The sequence below is a fragment of the Labrus mixtus genome, chromosome 17 (assembly GCF_963584025.1).
Source record: "Labrus mixtus chromosome 17, fLabMix1.1, whole genome shotgun sequence".
NCBI lineage: Eukaryota > Metazoa > Chordata > Actinopteri > Labriformes > Labridae > Labrus > Labrus mixtus.
Genome location: NC_083628.1, coordinates 15811996 through 15832752, shown reverse-complemented (window position 1 = coordinate 15832752; position 20757 = coordinate 15811996). Strand labels below are relative to the sequence as shown.

At 38.3% G+C, this 20757-nt stretch overlaps 1 protein-coding gene across 1 annotated transcript in view; it reads left to right on the top strand.

The window, feature by feature from the left end:
- LOC132992359 (matrix metalloproteinase-17-like) overlaps positions 1 to 20757 on the top strand; it is a 78193-nt gene that overhangs the window by 9964 nt on the left and 47472 nt on the right. The window contains exons 2-3 of the mRNA XM_061061606.1: positions 19145 to 19277; positions 19444 to 19579. Of these exons, the coding sequence (XP_060917589.1) occupies positions 19145 to 19277; positions 19444 to 19579 (269 nt within the window). The remainder of the gene's footprint in view (positions 1 to 19144; positions 19278 to 19443; positions 19580 to 20757) is intronic.

Sequence of the window (20757 nt, the reverse complement as noted above, 5' to 3'; positions counted from 1 at the left end):
GCTTTCTCCTAACATCCCTGTCTCTTCACCTTCCTCCCTGCTGCCTCCAGGAACAGACACAAGTTGAGTCTCAGCTTTCTGTACAACCAGCTGTTCCTAAACCGGGGATTAGATGATTCACTTACAGTCACATTTTAATCCTTGCTGTCACGCTCTCACTCACACAAACATGCAAATTAGGACAGATTTTCCTCCCAAATGTCTAGAAATTGACATTCACACCTCCAACTGAATGGAAACTGGGTGTCAGAATAAGCACATCCATTAGAATCTACCGCATCTTGTCAACAAGTCAGATTTCGGTCCATTATATTTACATTGTATCTGTAGGCGAGCAAACACGTCCTGAAGAGAAGTGATGGATTGCTTCAGCAGGGTGGCATTTGAGCCATCTGCTTGATAATAGCAGGCTTGATGATGAGAACAGATGACTTTGGTGTATGCCATCTCTGTCTGTTCTCTGTCTTTGCACTGCATTCAATCTAACATAAATAGTCAAAATACCCCCGAAAGTAAAGTCTTTTATAATGCTTGGATGAAATGTGACCTATCTATAAATGTACATGTCTTGTCATGTCGACATTTAGAAAATATATTCATTACGGGACAAAAAACCTTTAATATATAAAGGACAGAAAAATGTATTGACAAACATTTGACGTTTCATACTTTGACGTTGCAGAACCTCTGCTAAAAAAAAAACCTTGACTGGCTAAGGGATGCGTAAATCCTTTACCCGTCACAATTGCGTTGTATGCATATGCAATAGTGACAGTGCAGGATTTGGTGTCAAGCATATGAGCTGGTACTTATCTGTTGCCTGAAGCAAAACAGAGACTTGTCAGTTTCTTGTCTTAAATGAAACAAGAACACAGACTGCTGCCGTCTGATATTGTGGGCATAAGGTCAAGGCCGCCCATAAGGGGGGTACAGGGTGGAAAGCTTTCTGTGGCCCATTAGGGATAGATAAAACATTCCATCCAAAAAAAAAAAATAGCAACCAAAACAAACATTTTCAAACTTAAATACTCACCATTTCTTTGAAACACATTTTATTAATTGTTGCCTGTGTCACAATGTAGATCCCCTCTTTTTAAACGGTATGAACCCTTTTATGTAACACGCACCCATTTAACTTACCTGTTAGTCATTTTGGGCTTGGTTTAACCCTGACTGGACCTGCACAAAAGTCAGGATGCCAGAAAGCATTTGACTCCAACAATATCCAGTGAGCAAGCTTTTTGTCAGTAAGCTCCAAAAGCTGATCAGAGCCAGGCAGAGGAGGCAAATGTTAGCCAGGAAGCTAGCACTGACTACTAATCCAACACGCATGTACATGTAATGATATAATTAAATGACATCTGTGGAGGGCCCATTCACTTGGTTTTTGAGGGCCCAGCCATTTCTGTGGACAGTTCTTGCATAAGGTTGAAGGCTCATTTAGGTGATACAGATTTTTGAGTGAGTGCAATCCCATATCAATGGATCCTCGTCCCATAGCTGGTTACCAATGTGGCCACAAAGCGGGTCATTTATGTGATGATGTGCCTGGATCGGTTTCATTTCAGTGTTGTTTGAGTCACAGCAGTACAAGACGATGGGCTTTGTTTTCAAAAAGTTATATTCAAAGGGCTGATCATGCTGGTATTTAGAAGTAGATAATGACTTTTAATCAACACAACATGGAACCCATTTTTCATTTGTAAGAAACAGGTCCCTCCTCTGGTTTTCTTTCTACTTTTCGTCTCAAGACTTGTCCATGAGGGGTGAACCCCTTTAAAAGTGGTGATGAATCCTGTCGGAAAAGCACCGATTTTGATCGTTGGAAATGTGTTCATAGGTTTATGGAAATGAAACACTTAGCTTGTATCTTTTCCTAGATTTTTTCTCACATCACACAACAGAGAGAATAGAAGAAAATAAATCCATAATTCAGCTTTTAGCAATACTGGCGGCCCTAACAGTGAGAGACAACAGAATTCTTCCCCTGGTGTTTTAGTGCTCTTTGATGTCCCCTTGTTAAGGAAAGTAACAGTTTATGTGTGAATTATGTTTTCTCTCTAACCCCCATAGTTGTTTAAGAGTTTCAGTTCAACAGAGAAATTGGAAATGTAATTCAAAGAATACACAAACACTGTTAAATGTTTCAGCTGGGTTGAATTATTCGAGGTGTAATGAGAAGTGATTATTGGATGTATATCCATTCAGGAACAAAAGGATCATTGTTTTTGACTGTGTAAAGTGTGAACCAGATTTCATGCATCACAGATTGCTGCAACAAACACATAATCACTTCTTCAGGTCTTTTTTAATTTGTTCATGATGACAGTTAAGAGAAAATGTGAAGTATAGTTGACAGCTTCATTCAGAGACATCCTGGTAAAAAAAAAAAGTTGACCAGTGTTTTAAATATATGCAGGATAATGATGTCATGGTTTTCCTTAATAATTAAACATCTTGGCATATCATTTCAATAAATAATTAAAGAAATGGGCAGTATACAAAATCAATATCAGAAGAATGAATGCAAGCCTGCTGCTGCCAAAACTATTTAGTAGATAAATGAGGCTGTGGAAGACTGTGTGAGAGCTTTTACTGTAGCAAAATGAAAAGCAACAAGAAGATTTCCAACTTAATTTGTCATGTTGAAATATTCACTTGGTCACAGGGATTAATGTTCTCTAAAGGCAGTTGTTCACACAGTCACAACTGCTTTGTAGAGCAACACCATACAAATAGCATTAAGCTGGACAGTTTGAGGGCAACTTCCTTACACGTAATATTGATTTACCAGCTCGCACTATCTTACATCTGCCCACATACCGGCACATTTTAGTAGTCTTCCAAAAATAACTTTTTTACCCACTAACCCACCACACATATATTACATCGCGACAATTATTGTTATCGTTCTATCGCCAAGGCCTACGTATAATCAAATCTGAAATTGTTCTTAAAGACTTTAATTGTGTGCTATAAGATAAATATTGCTTCTCCTTGGGGGATAATAACCCCAGACCCCCATAGCTGTACTTTTTTCACTTAGTTTGCATGAATCAGGAATCTCACCACGAGTAATATAATTTTTTGTCAGTTCTGCCTTTTCTCTGAAAGCTAAATTCATAGAGACTGTGCAAGAAGTAACTCTAAAGTGGATTTTGTCACACTAATGAAATTCCCTTCCTTCCATTTATTAAGACAAATGACTAATCCAAATGAATACTGCTATCTTAATTCAAATAATTGACATTCCTTAACCAGTTTTTCAGTCTAATTCTAGGTCAGTTTTAGTTTATATTTAATTGATTTGCCAGAAATGTAAGTGGAGGAAAATCTAGGTAAAATGAGATTCTTTCAGAGTTTCTTACATATTGTCATGGTTTTTTAATAATTGAGCTCCAATTTGAGGATTTCAAACAGGGGCTTGAGCTGTTTATCCTGAACACACACCTGCATGGAGACACATTTAAACAAGGAGAGAGAGCGGTCATGTTCAGTTTAAAAGCAAAAGGAAAGGTGAGGGGAATGCATCAGTAGGTGGATGATTTCTTGGCAAAGATTAATTTCTTCACACTTCTACCGCCTGGCAATCCAACCGCAATTTTCTGTTCGATTAAACGTGTCATTCAGGCTGCATGTCACCCTCAATTTCCCCCTCCTCTTATGTTCTTCCTCTTTGATCTTATCTGTTTGCTCAAATGAGGCTAAATCCTTCATTTCTATGGTAAATTGTGTTTACGCTGAGGATCTGCTATTGGAATACTTGCAGGAGCTCCTCAGTCAAACACAGCTTTCATGCCATGGATCCTACATCATCCTAGTGTAATACTTGGCTTAAATATGATTTTGAATATATGATTTATTAACGGGGCTGATAGGTTTGTTCTCTCTGATGATGTCAGAGCTTTCTCTTTAGGCATTTTGAGCTATTTTGTTTAATATACAGGACAGATCTTTTCTGCTTTTACTACACCAAAGTTAAGAAGAAACCCAGTGATGTGTTACCAACCAGTATAAGGTTGCCCTGGTCGGAAAAAGCCCCCCCCCCTTTCTTTTTTAAAGGCCTGATTTAAAAATATTACTTTAGAAAAAACCTTTTTGTATTTCAGGAAAAATATATTTTGAGACATTTTCCCGGAGGTACTATCACTCCAAGTACAAGTCCTCATTCTTCAAGCATTTCTTCTTCAAAAAGAGAGATACTATTCTTTACTGCAACCTAATATAAATCTCAAATTATGCAAGGTCTGCTTTCAAGTGTTCAAGCTTAGTCTGCCACACACTCACTTATTCTTCTTGGCATTTTTAGACTATTTTTGAACATCTTGTCATACTACAGTCGTTCTTGGCAGCTTGACTGACAGTCCATGGTCCATCTTCGAGAACAAAGGTGTGGGAGACCAGTTTCTCTCTTTTCCACGGAGTAATTAATTGCTTTCCTGGCAGAAAACTGTGTTATATGAGTAATCAGAAAATCAGTAGGTTACACTGGGATTCCTAAACACCTGTGGGTCGGCTGTGGCTCAGTATTGGGACGGTTGTCTCTCCATTTTGAAGTTGTTGGATGAAATCCTGGCTCCTGCAGTCCTCATTTGGAAGTGTCCTTGGACACTGAACCCTAAATGGTTTCTGATGGCACAGCCATGCATGCATGCAGCAGCAGGAGAAGCTCAGGTGTTGATTATAATAAACATCATGGTGGCTGGTTCCATGAATTGCTGTACCTCTTGCGTCTTGAGTGTGAATTCCTCCATCTTAGTTGTTATTTCATCACCAAGCTTAAGAGTGAAACTCTAACTTGACATTTAGATTCAGATTCATTTTGAATCAAGCAACCAATTATTTTGCTACGATTATCTTTAAACAAGCTCGGGTTTGTCAAACAGGTTTGGAGGTTATGCATCTCATTTGTGACTTTAATTCTATCAAAGTCAGCTGTTCAGATGTAGTTTCTTTCTTGATCATACAGTAATGATCAAATTAAAGGTTGTGATGATGCCTGAGGAGGAAGTCCTACCGTTTTTTAGTGTGTTTTTTTTTTTTATCTTAGTCTACTTGTATTGTGTGCATGAATTGCTTCATGTTCTGCTTTGAACAGCTCCCTCGTTCTTCCATGATCAAAAACAACTTGTCGCGCTTTGTTGTCAGCAAAGACAACCCAAGAGCGAAAGAGAAAGATTCATCCTCAGCAACATTAATTAATGGACTGTCATGAATTTGTCTCAAAATATTTCATCCCACTCTCACTTTTCAAACTTTTAAATCTATTCCGGTTCAGCTCCATGACCTTTTGTATGACCTCAACCTAGAGGAAGTTAGCAACGCTGTAAACACTATGGTCTGGCTACTTCATGACCCTTTGAGAATCAATGAGGGCAGGAGGTTAAATGTCTCCTGGGGACTCATTTCCTGTCAGAGAGGCTAAAGATGAAGGGACTCTTCAGCTGTTCGTCAGGGCTAAACAGGGAGGTATTGTGTGACAGAGGAAGCCACGTGCACCGGGGAACAACTGATTCTGCTTTTCGAGAAATATTGCTATGGCGATAATTAAATTACACATTTGCGACTGATACTGAATCTTGTAGTCTGGGAGTGTGATTATGTACAAGGCAGGCAAAGGTGCTGTACACTAGTTGTTAAAATAATGACTCGTCCTTTTCAAAGCACACGATGCAGTTGTTTCTATTTGCAGGTCAGACATAGACAACAGTGAACTTTGACCTTAGGTCTGCGAGAGCCAAACACAGCTCTCACTGAAACAGGAAACTCATTCATCAATTCAACAGTTGCAGGTTTCAGTTTCAAAGAGTGAGAGGTGAGTAGATGTTTGCAGAGGCTGGTGTAAGAGGGAAAACGCCTAAAGTGTTATTACAATGTTCAAATTGGCTCAGTGTATTGCTTTCTACTTCAGAATATACAGCGTTCACTCCTGTGGCCAGGGGTTTATTTGTCTATTGCATATGAGTATTCTTTATTCCTTCTCATTGAACAAGCTTGAAACTTGGTCTTGAATAGAAAAACAACAAACCTTAAGTAGGACTGGCAAACATATTTTTTCAATGAGATATAGGATAATAAAACATTGTTTATATATCCATATAGTTTATGTTGCTTTAAAATAATATAATATAATAAATAATATAATAACATTGAGGAACATTGTATTTCATATCTTTATATTTATTCACAAGCAGTTAGATTGTTTTTATGTCACTATTCATGTGCATGTTGACATTGTGCAACAGAGTATTCATAAAAGTGCGTCTGTGATGTTAGGCAAGTGGACCATGTGGATTTGAGTTGACTTTGATTCTTTACAGGAAAAAAATATCAAGATATAAACTGTGTATCACCATTCAGCAACAAAACAGACAAACTGGGATGTGATTTTTGTTTCGTATTTCCCAGCACTACAAGAAAAGGTGATAAAACGAGTCCAGTCTGTTGGCTGCTCTGTTGCTCTCTGCTCAGCAAAATAGTAAAAAAGGTTAACAACCTGTTCTGCATCTGTCCACTTTAATTGGCTCTTTATGTAACTGTGGTGTCGGCAGCACAACACTTTGTGGTGCACTGGGATAGTATCACTGCACATTAGCTGTTATGTGGAATACTTAAACTATGCCTGACTAAACTTCTTATGATGAAGAAAGGCTCATTTAGAATGGTATAGAAGTCCAGCCTGATTAACAGGAAAAAAAATGACGTGCAGGGATTGGATCGCAGCTTGTTCTTTTTTTTTGCCCCAATAGTATTTGTGGATGTCAAGATGTCAGTAGAGTGAGGAGAGGTTGTTAAATAATCATTTATCACAGATGGAGATATTGTCTCTGATGCTTCCAAATTTGTCAAATGCTAAAAGTGCTACAGTACAAATAAACTTTGCTGACCATTTACTGTATATACCTGATTGATTGCTCATGTAAAATCTGTTTGAGAAACACTGATAACTTAATATATAAATAACATATTGAGTTTAATGATTGGGCAGAGTATTTTAAGTTATTTATTAAAGCTTATAAGATGACTTCTGCTTACGCTGACCAACAGCTAAAGCCTTCAACACAACACAGAAGCCACAGACTCTGAACAATAACTCAAATGAACGTTTCAGCTTAAATCTTCAGCTATACTTAACAAGAACACTCGTAAAGTCCAGCAGCTGAATGATTGCCCAAACAAACATGAGAAGGGCACTGCTAGTGCTAACATCAACTTTCGAGCTAGAAAGCTATGAAACTATTCAATTAAAAAAACGTGACAACTTCCTGCAAATACACATTTAAGTCTTGCTTTCAAGTAAGATTGTGAAATTATTTGCATTTCATTTTTAGTTACAAGTTACAATTCACTTTGCAGATGCTTTCATCCAAAGCGACGTACATCAGAGAGTAAGTACAACACTAATCCATTCATACACCGCCACTGAGGAAGTGGGAGCAATGCGGGGTTAAGTGTCTTGCCCAAGGACACATCGGACATGTTGCTCAGCTGGGGATTGAACCGTAAACCTTTCGGTTGAAGGACCACAACACTACCAACTGAGCTACAGCCGCTCATTTTTGTCATGCACATTAACAAAAAACACATGTCAAAAAATTGTAAACCAGCGATGCTTTCTCACTCACTCATATAGGCAGGGCACCCATGTTTTTCCTGTATTCAAAAATTCGAACCGCTATGCATTATTGTGTTTAGGTGTGTTTATTAAGAACACAGAGTATCAAGTACAGCACCTGGTGTGAATTTGTCATTTCTAACTGCAGTTACATACAACGATATGGTGGCGGTGCTGTGTTGTAATCAATCCAGTGTACCAGGAAGCGCACTGCCAAACAACACTGGAGGAAGAAAAGTGAAAGGAGAGGAAGTAAATATTTTAAATATTAAGAGTTTATTTTTATTTTTTTGCTACGCTGCTGTATAGGCATGCCCTACACAGATATCCGATTAACGATAAATAGTCGCTTTCAATGAATTTGTCCTTAAATTATTATCACTTACACAAATATCTAAATGTTCAGAGATCCGTGGACTTTTGAATGCAGGTTTGCCTGCCGTGGGATCGACCGGACCGATGTGATCGTAGAGTGTTCAGAGTGCAGCTGATTTCATAAACTTCACGGATAAACCTGAGACTCACTCAGAGAACTGTGTTCTGATGGTAACTTTAGTGTGAGGTGTCCAATCACGGGATTTGTTTGGTGTTACTTTTAAATCTGCATTTCCTATTTTCAGTCAGTGGAACGCCAAACCATAGATATCAGGTTTAGAAATGTTCTGGTTAAAGGTCTGATGAAAAAACAAACAGTTTAACGTATAGGTAAAGACAAGTATCTGAGAAATAAAGAGTTTTTGAATTGAACTGGTCTAATGTAGCTCAGTCTCAGTGTTCCTTTTTCTTCTTTTCTTTAGCCCACACATTCTTTACCTGCTTTGGTTTAGGGATGTAAAGTGTGAGTGCAAACAGATTTAAAATGTCTTTGCATTAACAGAATACAAAAAATCTACATTTACGAAAATCACATAAACTCTGCCCTTTTGTTCCGCAGACTTACTCACCCACACAATGCTTCTATGTCTAAACGCTCCTGTTTCAAACGCTACACTGATCACTGATTCATCTGCAATACAGCGGCGCTTCAAATCTACACCCACATTAATCAATGTCTCACACACGAAGCTTTGTTTTCTACCTCAAATCGGTTTTCTTCTTAGCGTGGACATGTTTGTCGTTGCTGAAAAGCAGACAGCGGTTTGCTCTGTTTCCTCTATCCACAGCTACACAATGCCATTTAGAAACATTACTTACTCAGGTGTGTTGTAAGTTTCAATGGCAGACATTGTTACCTCTCATCTCAAACAAGCTTTCTATTTAAATATAAAGCACAACATTTCAATCTATAAACACCATAATAATGTACAGGTTCACTAAGTCTCAAAACGTAATTCTCTGCTCTGAGAACAGGACACTTCGGAGACTCTACAGTATACTCTCTCCCTCTCTTGAGGAATTCCAAGGCTCATTATTCAGATCCAGATACTGCACCCCAGGGTGGGAAGAGGTCAAACACCATATAAGTGATTCACACGTCATATAAGTGTGAAAAAGTGAGAGCCAGAATGTGTTTGCAACATGTGTGATGTCCTCAGAAAACATTGTTTTAATGTGGATATGAATAAACATTTTAAATGTGTTTTTGTATTATGCTTATGCAGGATCTTATGAGTATGTGTGCCTGATATGATTCTTGCATAAACAGGCTGTATCTTGCAGAAAAAAGGTAGTGTACTCTGGTGATATCATTTTTTTTTGTTAATTTTCCCCCCAAATATACCCTGCTTGAAGGTGCACAATGTAGATTTGGTAGTGAAATTTGAAAGTTGGAGAAATTAAACAATTCTATGCTACATTTTCTGAACTGAATACACAAACTACTCAAAGAAAAACAATGGGTCCACTGTTTGAAGCTAAAAAAAAAAAAAGCTACCTGGAGAGTTACAGTTTCACTGTTGCAGGCCCACCACCATAACTTCTCTTGTAGCATTTTATCTTCAAACAGTGTTCCAGGGACCACATTTTCCTCTGAGGACAGTTTGTGTAAAGAGTTATGGACATATACCGCAGAATCTGTACATTTCTCCAACTTTCAAATTTCTCTACCCAAACTACGTAGTGCACCTTTAATAACCCAATTTGCAATATTGTTTGTCTGACTTAGAGTTGGGGCTAGACATTTTTTTAATACAGAATCTCTCTCCATGTTTTGTTTTCCATTATAATGATGTCACAAATAATTAAAAGGGAGTATAGCATCATGTATATTTCATTTTTGTACACACAGTCCTTTGAAATTAGTTCAGTATTTTGTGGCAATCCTCCAAAAACCAACACAAAACATTTTAAATCATTTATCAAATGAAAGAACTTGCATGCTGTGTAACAACATACTGATATCTGCATAATTACTGCCTGCTGTTCCCACCGGGGACTGTAATATGTTGTCTTGAAGACACGGTTAATTCATGGCTGCTCATCATTTTTTCTGCATAAGGGTCATGACCAGAAAACGTGTGAAGGCAGAAAATTGGGTGAAATCTATGTTAATGTATAATATCTGTACATACAGTATGTAGGTGTAGAGATGCAAACATAGAACTGTTTTATCTACTGTATGGAGGGAAAAGATGGATTCTGTATCCTGTGATCATGTGTTTTATTTTGTCTTTTGTAGTTCCAAGTATCATAGGTGACAGTTCAACATTCAGTTCAAGCATTGTGGGCTCTTTGAAAGCTTCAACCCTATTTTAATTAAGTATGCTTCAATGATTGCTTTGGTGTTAAGACTCCATGCCAAGTGTTAAAGTTGAACCCAGGTAATTGGAGTGTGAGACAAGTGATGCCATGAAACTGTTTTTGCTGAAAAATTAATTTAGAAACCAGTTGCAGATAAAAAATTTAAAAAAATTTGGGGGGGGCCAATCCAATGAAGAACATGCCCTCAAAGGAAAGTTATTTTGTGAAATTAAAATATAGCCATTTTCACATTTGAAAATCAATTACTTCTTGCAAATTGCAGAACAATTTCTTAGTGGTACTAGGCAAAATAATCTCTATTTAGAGTTTTGAAAAAATAGGCTCTGCTTACGGACAAATAACATTTCTACAAACAACAAAAGATATCAAATAAATATACATTTATATACATTTATGTTTAGGTTGTAAATCCCTGACAATCATCATTTCATCCAACTAAGTGACACAAGGTTTCTTAAACATGGAAGAAGTTCGACAGCAGCACACACACAGGTCAACCCATTTTGGAGAGAGTATTCCAAATAGACAGAGTGCTGAATCTGCAGGAGTTGAACGCTGAGGAAAATTGACTGATGTTGCAACAGAGAAGTTTGTTGGAAGAGGTTATTGAATCACAGCGTTGTGCATCAGAGCAGCCCTGACTCCCACATAGTGTACAGCAGATGATGAATGTTAGCTTATTGACAGTGATGAAAGGTGTTGTTCCGATTGATCAGATGCTTCTCAGCTGCCGGTGTTCAACTCATACAACCAAGGGAGGGAAGAAAAAACAGGGGATATCATTTTGCAGAGCACTGAAGGGACTCTGCACCACTAATGAGATTTTACGCAAAGATGACTGTAAGAGTTGATGAAGGAGCAAGCCAATGCAAGAGCCATATCAAACTTGGTTTTTATCTTAACTCTTTCTCTCTACATAAAGTATATGCCCAGTGTTTTTTCCTCGCAAAATGAAAGTGACACCTGGAATCAACAGCTAAATTTAGCAGGGACAGGAACAATAAATCAAACCCACCCTTCAAAGGGCCCTCTGTGTTAACAGAGTCAATCACTTGATGCATCAGTCACACATCAAACAATGAAGTTACATGTCTCGTTCAGTCAGATGTCTGTGTTGCATTCAGATTCAGAATTATTCATAGTCTACTTTTGCATGATTCGACAGCCTGACAAAGAGCCCCAACACTACATATTAGCAACCTACAGTAAAGGTGGACTTTAGGTTAGCATAAGCTAACATCTTAGCTGGAGTTAGCGCCATGAAGTCACTAAGCAAGGAGCACTCTTCTCTCCAGCTCAGATAAAAAGACAACAAATGCACTAACAGAAGATTTTCTGTTCTGTTAAACTAAGCTAAGAAATGTTCCATATCATTTCTTACTGGAAGAAAAACTCTATGAATGTTGTTACATTATAATGCTCCTGCTCCTATCAATCTTGAAAATCAAAGTTTAGCTGGTGCAGACTCTAGCCCCCAAAACCAAAGTTGCTCCTTCTGATAAAGCACAAGTCTAGTTGTTTTCAGCCAGCTGCTGGCGATAGCTTTTTTTTTTTTACTGTACATACATCAGAGTCGGAATGATATTTCTTATCTAGCTCCTGGCAAGAAAACAACTAATTTTATGTTCCATAATGTTGAACTTGCACTTTGAGACCAAACTTTTGTTTGGAAAGCCCTGGAAACACTTTGAAATACACAAAGATGTTTCCTTGCTTTTACTCAGTAAACATTCAATTAGCAAATAGATTTGAACTTGCAGCTTAATGTGCACTGATAGATCGCCAATCTGCCGATTTTCAGCCTGCTTGTCCTGGCTGGTCATAAAAAGTGCAGCAGATTTTGTGCCCATCTCAGACTCAACCACACAAGCCATTTCATGCCGTGCACACAGCGACACAAACACTAATGGACAGACACACACAACAAGCTAACGTGTCGGCAGAATTCAGGTGATAAATCGTCTAAATCGTCTAGTGGAGACTGGTTTGAGTGAGAATGAGAGATGGTCATGAAACCTGGAGCAGTTTTTTAAAAAAAATTAATTAACAGTTACTTAACAGTAAGTGTTTTATTTTGAAAATTAACTTCCATTGTCAAAAAATTCAAAAAATAATTTAAGAAAGACAATCGGTTTCAGCCAAAAGTCAGTACGGGCAGATCAGACTGTGATTTTTACCTGCTCTGTGACACAGGGACTTCTGTATTTTGGATTGTAGAATACAGTATGACTGTGTTGGACTACAGACAAAAAGGCAGCTGACCTTAGCATTTTCACTTTGACAAGATGTGTCTTTGTTCCCATTTGGGAAGGCCTGAATATTGAAAGCAGAATACTAATACGCCAGGACTTGGCCGGTCATTTGAGCAGCATGCAGGCTAAGTGGTAGAGACCCCCTGGGCCTGAGTTTGGACATGGGGTCAAGCCCACGCGTCAGCCAGAATTTGCCCTGCAGAAGTCATTGAATAGCAGCTTTAGAGCTGCTTCACTGCAGCTGAGCCTGTACCCTGACTTCACTGCAGGGAGAGCATACACAGTGAAAAGAAACAGTTTGGATCATGTTGAAAGTGGAAATTTGTGAAATCGTCTTCATTAAGTGTCAGCATGTCACAAGTGAAGAAAGAACTGCTCCATTATTAAGGCATCGTTTCAATTTGTCATTCTATTCTCTGTGTGCTCATTTCTTCAGTTAAATATAAGGAATAAGGACTAAGTTCACAAACAATGTTTTGTGGTTTGATGAAGACTATTTGAACTAATAAGTGTCATTGGGCCTCATTATCTTCTTAAGAAGATTTGTAAGAAGACTCGTCAGATTCAATGACTAAATTGTTCGTAGCTGTGTTCTTATCTCCTTGTGTTTGTAAGTTGAAAGCCCATGCATGTTGTTCCTAATTAGCATGGGTAACCGTCTACTAATGCCCATAAAAGGGCATGAGGGCAGGGCCTGCATTCACATGCTGGTAGAAGAAAAACAAGGCTGCCTAGACGGAGAGCTGATGAGGCCATTGAGCTCAACTCTTGTGTACAGCTGATTAAAACTCCATCTCTTTTTATAAAAAATGTTTGTTTAATTAATGTCTTAAAAATAATTCTCTATTTGGTTCTTAATTATTTTTTTGAGAAATGAATTCCAAACAGCCTTTTTGAAGTGAAGCCATACTGTTTTTTTAACATTTGATGAAGATTTGATTTCCAGGATCATTACATTTTGATTTCTTCGACTATTTGTGCAAACCACTGAGCTCAGCTTCCCCTTTCCTTCCAGAGAGAGTAGATATAAGGCAGTGACTTTTAGGATGATTGTGTAATTACAGCAGTTGTTGCATCATTAGGTAAGATTACACTCTGATATGATGTGCAAAGTGAACGACAGTGTTCAATGTAGCTCTGAATATTTGTCAAACATGAGGATTATTTTCTTGTTTCTGTTATTTTGTTGCGTTTGTTTAAGCAGGAGGCTCATAACTACCAAGTACGGTCTTAAAATACGTCTCACTTAGTCAAGACAATAAAACGATATTTGAGGTTTTCTTCACATGACCTTAAATATTGATTTGTTTACAGTCTCTCACCCACTCTCAGCTCTTTGGATAATTAGTTGTTCATTCGCTTGAAGCAGTGGTTGAACTTTACACTTTAACATTTAAGATGTACTTTAGTTCTGTCTTACAACTCTGATTAAGAAAAGAGTCCAATCCATATTGCAATTTAATGAAAAACACGACAGAGGAATAAAAAGGTGCTGCCCATGTTGAGGCCAAGTTATCGCAGAAGGAAATACCTTTTATTTGGGATACAGCACAGAACACAGATGTAAGAAATCACTTCAATGCATTAATGGTGTGTTTGCCAAAGTGTGTATTTGTGTCTCTAATGAGCCATTCAAGAAGAGTATGTCATCGTATTGTTCACTTCAGATTAAGAAAGGGTGAATTTGTTGTACAGGCCAGATTCTGTGTTTCGCTCTCATTCTGCACACATTCATTTTCCTTATCTTTATTTCCAGTGTGAGCACCCAGGAGAACTGCACCATTATTTTTTCGGTTTATTAGGTCTGAGAAGCGTGTAAATTATTTAAGATTTCCTAATTCTCCCTCCTTTGTTCTTGCATTGGGGATTTTATCTTTGAGTTGCACTCTCTATCGTCTGTGAGAGCGGGAGTGTTGTTTATTTTGTTGTACTCCTTATCTTCTTCTAATGGTTTGTAGTGTCTCTATTTGACCTCAGATGACTTGTATGCAGCCTTTTTTTTTTTAAAGTACAGCCAATCTCACCTAAACACAGTGACATCCCTGTATATAATTTAGCAGTGTTCAGCATGTTACTGAGCTCTTTGGCAGGTTTTAAAGCTTTTTTTTTTCCAGCTGTGAGCTACGGTGTCAGGGTTTAAATTAGTTGCTGGCTCCACAAAAAAAAGTTTGATGTAGTGCGTTTATGAGTTGTGTGTGTGTGTGTGTGTGTGGGTATGTGTGTGTGTGTGTGTGTGTGTGTGTGTGTGTCGGTGTGTGTGTGTGTATTTGTGAAAAAAAGGGTTTGCAGTTTTGTAGACAGCACAGATCCATCACTTGAACACTTTGCTTATAGAGAACAACTTTAACCTCCTCTTGTCTGTATAGATGCATACCCAGTCAGACAATGTATGTATGTAATGTACTCTAAGCATGTAACTTTAATCAGCATTACCTCGTTTATTTTTAACTCGTCTCATTTTCATAGTATTGGCTTTAATTTTTTTCTGCTTTTAAACCTGCAAATAAACAGTGTTGGGTAATTTTACTTTTAAAAGTAACTTGTTGCATTACAAGATTACTGCCATTAAAAGGTAACTGCTTCACCCACTGAGAAAAGTAACGCGTTGATAGACACTAAAACCCCTTTGCGGCTATTCACCCATGCCGGTTAAATGGTCCGTCTACCTTTGAATGTATCAGCTATACCATCATTGCACGGCCTCCATGGAATCCCCTCTTACAGTCCATAATCTGTAACCCTTCAGCCCAATAAAAGGAATGACAGACTCAATATTAAATATAACAACAGTCAAAATAATGGAAAAATGTACACCAAGTAAAAGCTTCCCTCTCCCCCATCTTACTTGCTGAATTAGCTAAACTGCAGATGCTTCAGGGATTTCTTTACTTCAAAATTATTTTCTTTTGAGGCAACAAAAGGAACAGGGCAGTGCAGCATTTTTCCCTGTAACAAATGACTGTTATGAAATAGTAACCGTTAACTGATTACTTGAATTTCAGAACTAACGCGTTATGTAACTGGTCACTACAGAGAAGTAATCTGAGTACTCAAACGGATTACTTTGTAACGTGTTACCCCCCAACACTGAAAATAAATACTAAGGCAGTTCCACATCTCTTCATCAAAATGTGACAAGCAAGAAAATTAGCTGTCAATTAAGTTCTGATCAAGATAGTATTTAAGATAAAGCACTTATTTCTGTTTTAACCCCAATATTAAGAGCACCTTAGACGCTGGCAATAATTCCTCCTTCCAGACACCTCTACAACAAAAATAGTTCAAAGTTAAGAATGTCATTTTGTATATCCCAAATCTATCATACATACAGTACTTAGAGGTATATTGTAGTCTTCTCACTATTATGATACTCTTCTTGAGAGCCCGACTGATTAATCTGCCAGCCAATAATATAGGTAGATATTAGCATATCCAATGACTATCGGTATCGGCTAATTTTATCGTAGATATCACTAGATTTGTTCACCAGTCAAATAGCATTTCATTTGAGTTTAATTGTATTACACTAGCAGTTCTCTTTCTGGATGTCACCAGCAGAGTGTGCTATATGGGTTACAACAAGCATTATCACTCTCCAGAGTGTCAAGTGGTGATGCACGTACATGTGCAGTTACTATCTAGATGTGCGACCATCTTTTCTTTAATTTATATATTAGTATAAGTATTTGATCACTTCATTTGAGGGATCAACGTAATATATGTGTGTATGTATATCTATATCTATATCTATTCCTACAGATCGAACATATATCAAAGAAAGATATGGGCCAATATATCGGTATCTGATATTTTTCCCTCCCCAATACCAATATCGGTATCAGGCCTAAAAAGTCCATATCGGTCGGGCCCTATAAATAATAATGTGGAACTTGTTGGTGTATCCATTGATAAGTTGATCATAAATATAATCAGAACACATTTGATGGTTCCCTCATCGTCAACGCTAGAAATACTCACTGTTTTACAGTTTGATACTCAGGAGCAATTTATTAGAGTTATGGAGTCAAACACAATAAGTTGTTTGAAAATGTCACCTTTGGGTCGAGGAAACTATTTTTTACTTTCCAAAGTGTTATAATGATCTATAGGTCAATCAATTCATCTTGTCATTAAAATAAAAATATGAAGATGATCAATTAAAAAGAGGTGTTAGTTGTAGACCTAGTCTACTATAACAGCAGCTTGTGTTAAAGAAAAACACAACACTCTTTATACAAACAAGAAATGATAGAATGAGAGCATTGTGTGACGTCAATCCAAACAAAACTTTGGCACATAAAATAGAAAAATGATCTCTGAAGATTTCTGTCTTAAGAACTCCACCAATTTCCTTTTGTACAGCACAGTCAAAAATCCACTAATGTATTCTTAATAATGCCTGGGTTGGAAAAGAATTGTATGAAGAGTTTTTAACAGATTATGAAGCACACTCAAATTACAAATGTTGCCTTTACAGGACCCACAAAAGCAAACAAGATCAACAATGGCAAGACAACTGTTTCTAGATCCTCATTTTGAATGCCTGTAATCGCTGCTTCTGGGTGTTTGTCAGATGAAGCAACTTATACCATGCTGCTGAAACTGTCTTTTACACATTTTCAATTAAAGAAATACTGTATCAGAGTAGAGTTTTCTGGCACAACTTCACCAACTACCATTGACATGGAGAGTGAATGATCCTGATGAAGGCCACAAGCCAAAAACGTGTCAGTCTAATAAAGTTAATATAGTTGAACAGTTCTGACAGGAAGGGCACAGAGGCAAAGCACAACATCGGCAGCTGCTTATCAAAACCATCCTAAAGCGTCATTATCAAACAAAACCATTGTCGTCATCCCCTTAGTCATCATCAATGCTGTTAAGTGCGTAGGTGTTCATGAAAGAGCTGGGTCTTTTTCTTAAAGAGCTTTTTCTTAAAGGTGCAAATGAACTCTGCAGATCAAAGGACTTTGGTGGTTCATTGCAGAAGAAAGAGTCTAGTTATAGTCCTTGGGCCGTTTTGGGAAGGTTGGATCAGACGCCTTTTATTGGCAGAGCGTAGCTGGCGGGAGGTGAGAGAGTTTAGGTAAGGAGGAGCCGTTTTGTGGCTGTTTTGTAAGCGAGCAGCAGAGTTTTAAATCTGATGCGAGCAGTAACTGGAAGCCAGTGTAGGGATATGCACAGCGGAGTGATTTGCTCTTTGGGTAGGTTGAAGACCAGTCGCGTAGCTGCATTTTTGATCTTCTGCAGAGGTTTGATAGTGCATGTAGGAAGACCTGCCAGTAGGGAGTTGCAATAGTCAATGTGTGTTATCACCTGAGCCTGTACCAAGAAACTATTTATACAGATTTCAGACACTGATAGTCTCGAAACCGATAGATGTTACCTGTGCACAACATGTTTTTGACAATTAGAGTTAACATTCACTTTGCATAATGTTTTGCATACAGTAGGTTAGGATAACTTGGGAGTTTTTTTAAAGCCGTGAAATTATCTGACTTCTGCTCTTTAGGCCATCCTTTGGCAACCTTGGTAAGTGATTCCTAAGACTACTAAAAGGCTCTCACTCCATTTACAATGAACAGTAATGAAGTGATTGGAACTGTAAAAGACAAACAACAGCAAACTTAATTGGCAAACTTTTGGAAACAGTGCAAGCACTTTTTTACAAACACTGTTATCACAATCTCTGCTGATTCATAGAGTCAATTTAACTTTCCTGTTTTCGTTTAGATCCTTTAGCCAGCATGCTCACTCCAGGCATTACAGTTACATTGCAAAAACTCTTCCAGGAAATTGTTGTTGTTTCTCATCATGCCTGTTGTTGCTAAGGGTCAATTTAATTTCCCTGCAAACCTTTGCGAAGCCCTCTGCAGGAATGGCAATCCCAAGGATGAGGAGGCGAATACCAGCCTTCGGAGAGCTGAAACGAAGAGTTAATGGGATTTTGCCAGCGTTGTCTTTACAGAAGGGTTGCCTTGCAATCGATCTGTGTCACTCACCTCTGATGAGAGCTGATCAAAAACCTATTTAAAATCTGCCAGCTCTTATAGGCTGTCAGATCATGAGAGAGGAGGCAGCTTTAGCTGAGCTGAGTCGGACAAAGAGAAGAGAGAGAAAAAAGGAAAAAAAATACAGACAAAGGAAATATCAGGAGACAGAAAGCAAGAGGAAAAAGCAGAGCTCAAGTTGCAGCTTGCATGCATCCATCAGATCAACACAGTCAGCAGGGCGGCTTTGATTGGCAGCACTCTCATTGGTTTCCAGTGGAAACGGAGTTGCACTATTAACCTTTATTCATGCAGCTTTGCTTATTGTTGAATTAACTTTCTTTTGTAAATCACTGAAGTCATCACATTCTTTGAATTTATGTTAGAAACATTCAGTACATTTAGCTCAAGAGAAATAGCAAAAGATAAAGACACAGGAAGATGTGGCTAATGGGCATTCCCAACAACGTATCCACAGACTGTAAACATGAACAGGTGTTGGACCTTCTCAACAGCTTTTGGATACTCTGCATCCTTGAAATGCCTGGAATGACCCTTGAACTCTGTGTCTTCTGTTTCCCTTTCAGGACTGGCTGAGCAAGTTTGGCTACCTCCCGCCCCCCGACCCTGCGACTGGTCAGCTTCAGACCAAAGAGGCCCTGACCAACGCCATCAAAGCCATGCAGAAGTTTGGAGGGCTGAAGGAGACCGGGGTCTTTGGTATGTTGTTATTGCAGGAATAATGTGGGGGAGTTGGTACTTTTGCTAAATTTAGGCTAAATAAATGGAAGAGAAATGTGCAATACAATCAAGGAAACCTTCAGCCTTTAGCCTCAGAATTGAAAAAGCATCTGACACAACTAATGTTTGTTTTTTTTCCCTCCAGACCAAGCCACTCTAGGCCTTATGAAAACACCCAGATGTTCTCTGCCAGATGTGTCTGAGGGAGAGCGGACAATGGGCCGCAGGAAACGAAGCCTGACTCCTTTGAACAAATGGAGTAAGAGACATCTATCCTGGAGGTAGGAAACAAAGAACTATGAATTAAAATTGACACTTGACACGTTGGTTCCACTAGAATGCTCCAATTGTTTTAAATGTTGCTCTTCTGCTGCTTTTATCTATAATTTAACAGGATGATCAAGGTCAATTCAGAGGGTACCTCAGAGGGTTATAGTCAATTTGTGTGTTACTATCAGGTTTCTTGAGTCACCAGACATTAATATTCTAAATGTTTAATGTTTTTTTGGGGGGGGCGTTCTATGGCTTTATCAGAGAGACAGGACAGTGGATAGAGTCATAAATCAGGGACAGAGAGAGTGAGGAGTGACATGCAGGAAAGAAGCTACAGGTCGGATTTGAACCCTGGTCACCCGCTTCGAGGACAATAGCCCATGTACATCAGGGGCGCAAGCTAGCCACTAGGCCACTGGCACCCCTTTACATTCAGTATTAGTAGTAGTATCACTGTTTGGCCTTAGAGCCTGAAAGATAATGAAGGACAAATATCCTGTTAAATTTATTTTGTTTCATTTATTAAATCTGTTTCTGTACAGATTCAGTCCAGTACATCACATCACATTGGTGCAGTCAGAAACAAATCTGAAATTCCACCATTCTCCCCCAATTTGTGCATCCTCTAATAGATGAAATGAGAGGACTCTTCCTCAAGCCACCAAATCAGTTTTAAGGAGGGGATCTTGTGAATGAGGCAAGCTGATTAGAGAGACATTTGATAAACAACAAACACTTGTGTCCTCTCAGAGGATGTACAACAAGTGCTCATTAAATTTGAAGAACAAAATTTTGCCTTAAGTGATAAAAAGTTGCTTCTTCAAAAAAATGAGATCCATCAGTATTGCATCAAGGTACAGGAAGTTGAGAAAGTTCTGCAACTAAAGGACTATTCAGCTGAAATTGATACTATCTCGAGTTGATTTTAGACTTCAAATATAATTCTGTGTATTTAGTGCAGTTGTAGTGTTGTTTTGCACCAAAATATTTTTTTCTTCAGTGATTTATGTGCTCCAGAACTTTCTTTGGACCATGCCTTAAAGACGGAGACTTCTGAATTTTATTTTGAACATCTAAGGTCCTTCTCTGAGAGCACCAAGCGCAATTTGTAGAGTGGCTGAAGCGCTAGAGTTTCCTTCTACCCTGTTTTTAAGATTAAATTGATTCAGTGACAATAACAGTAAAA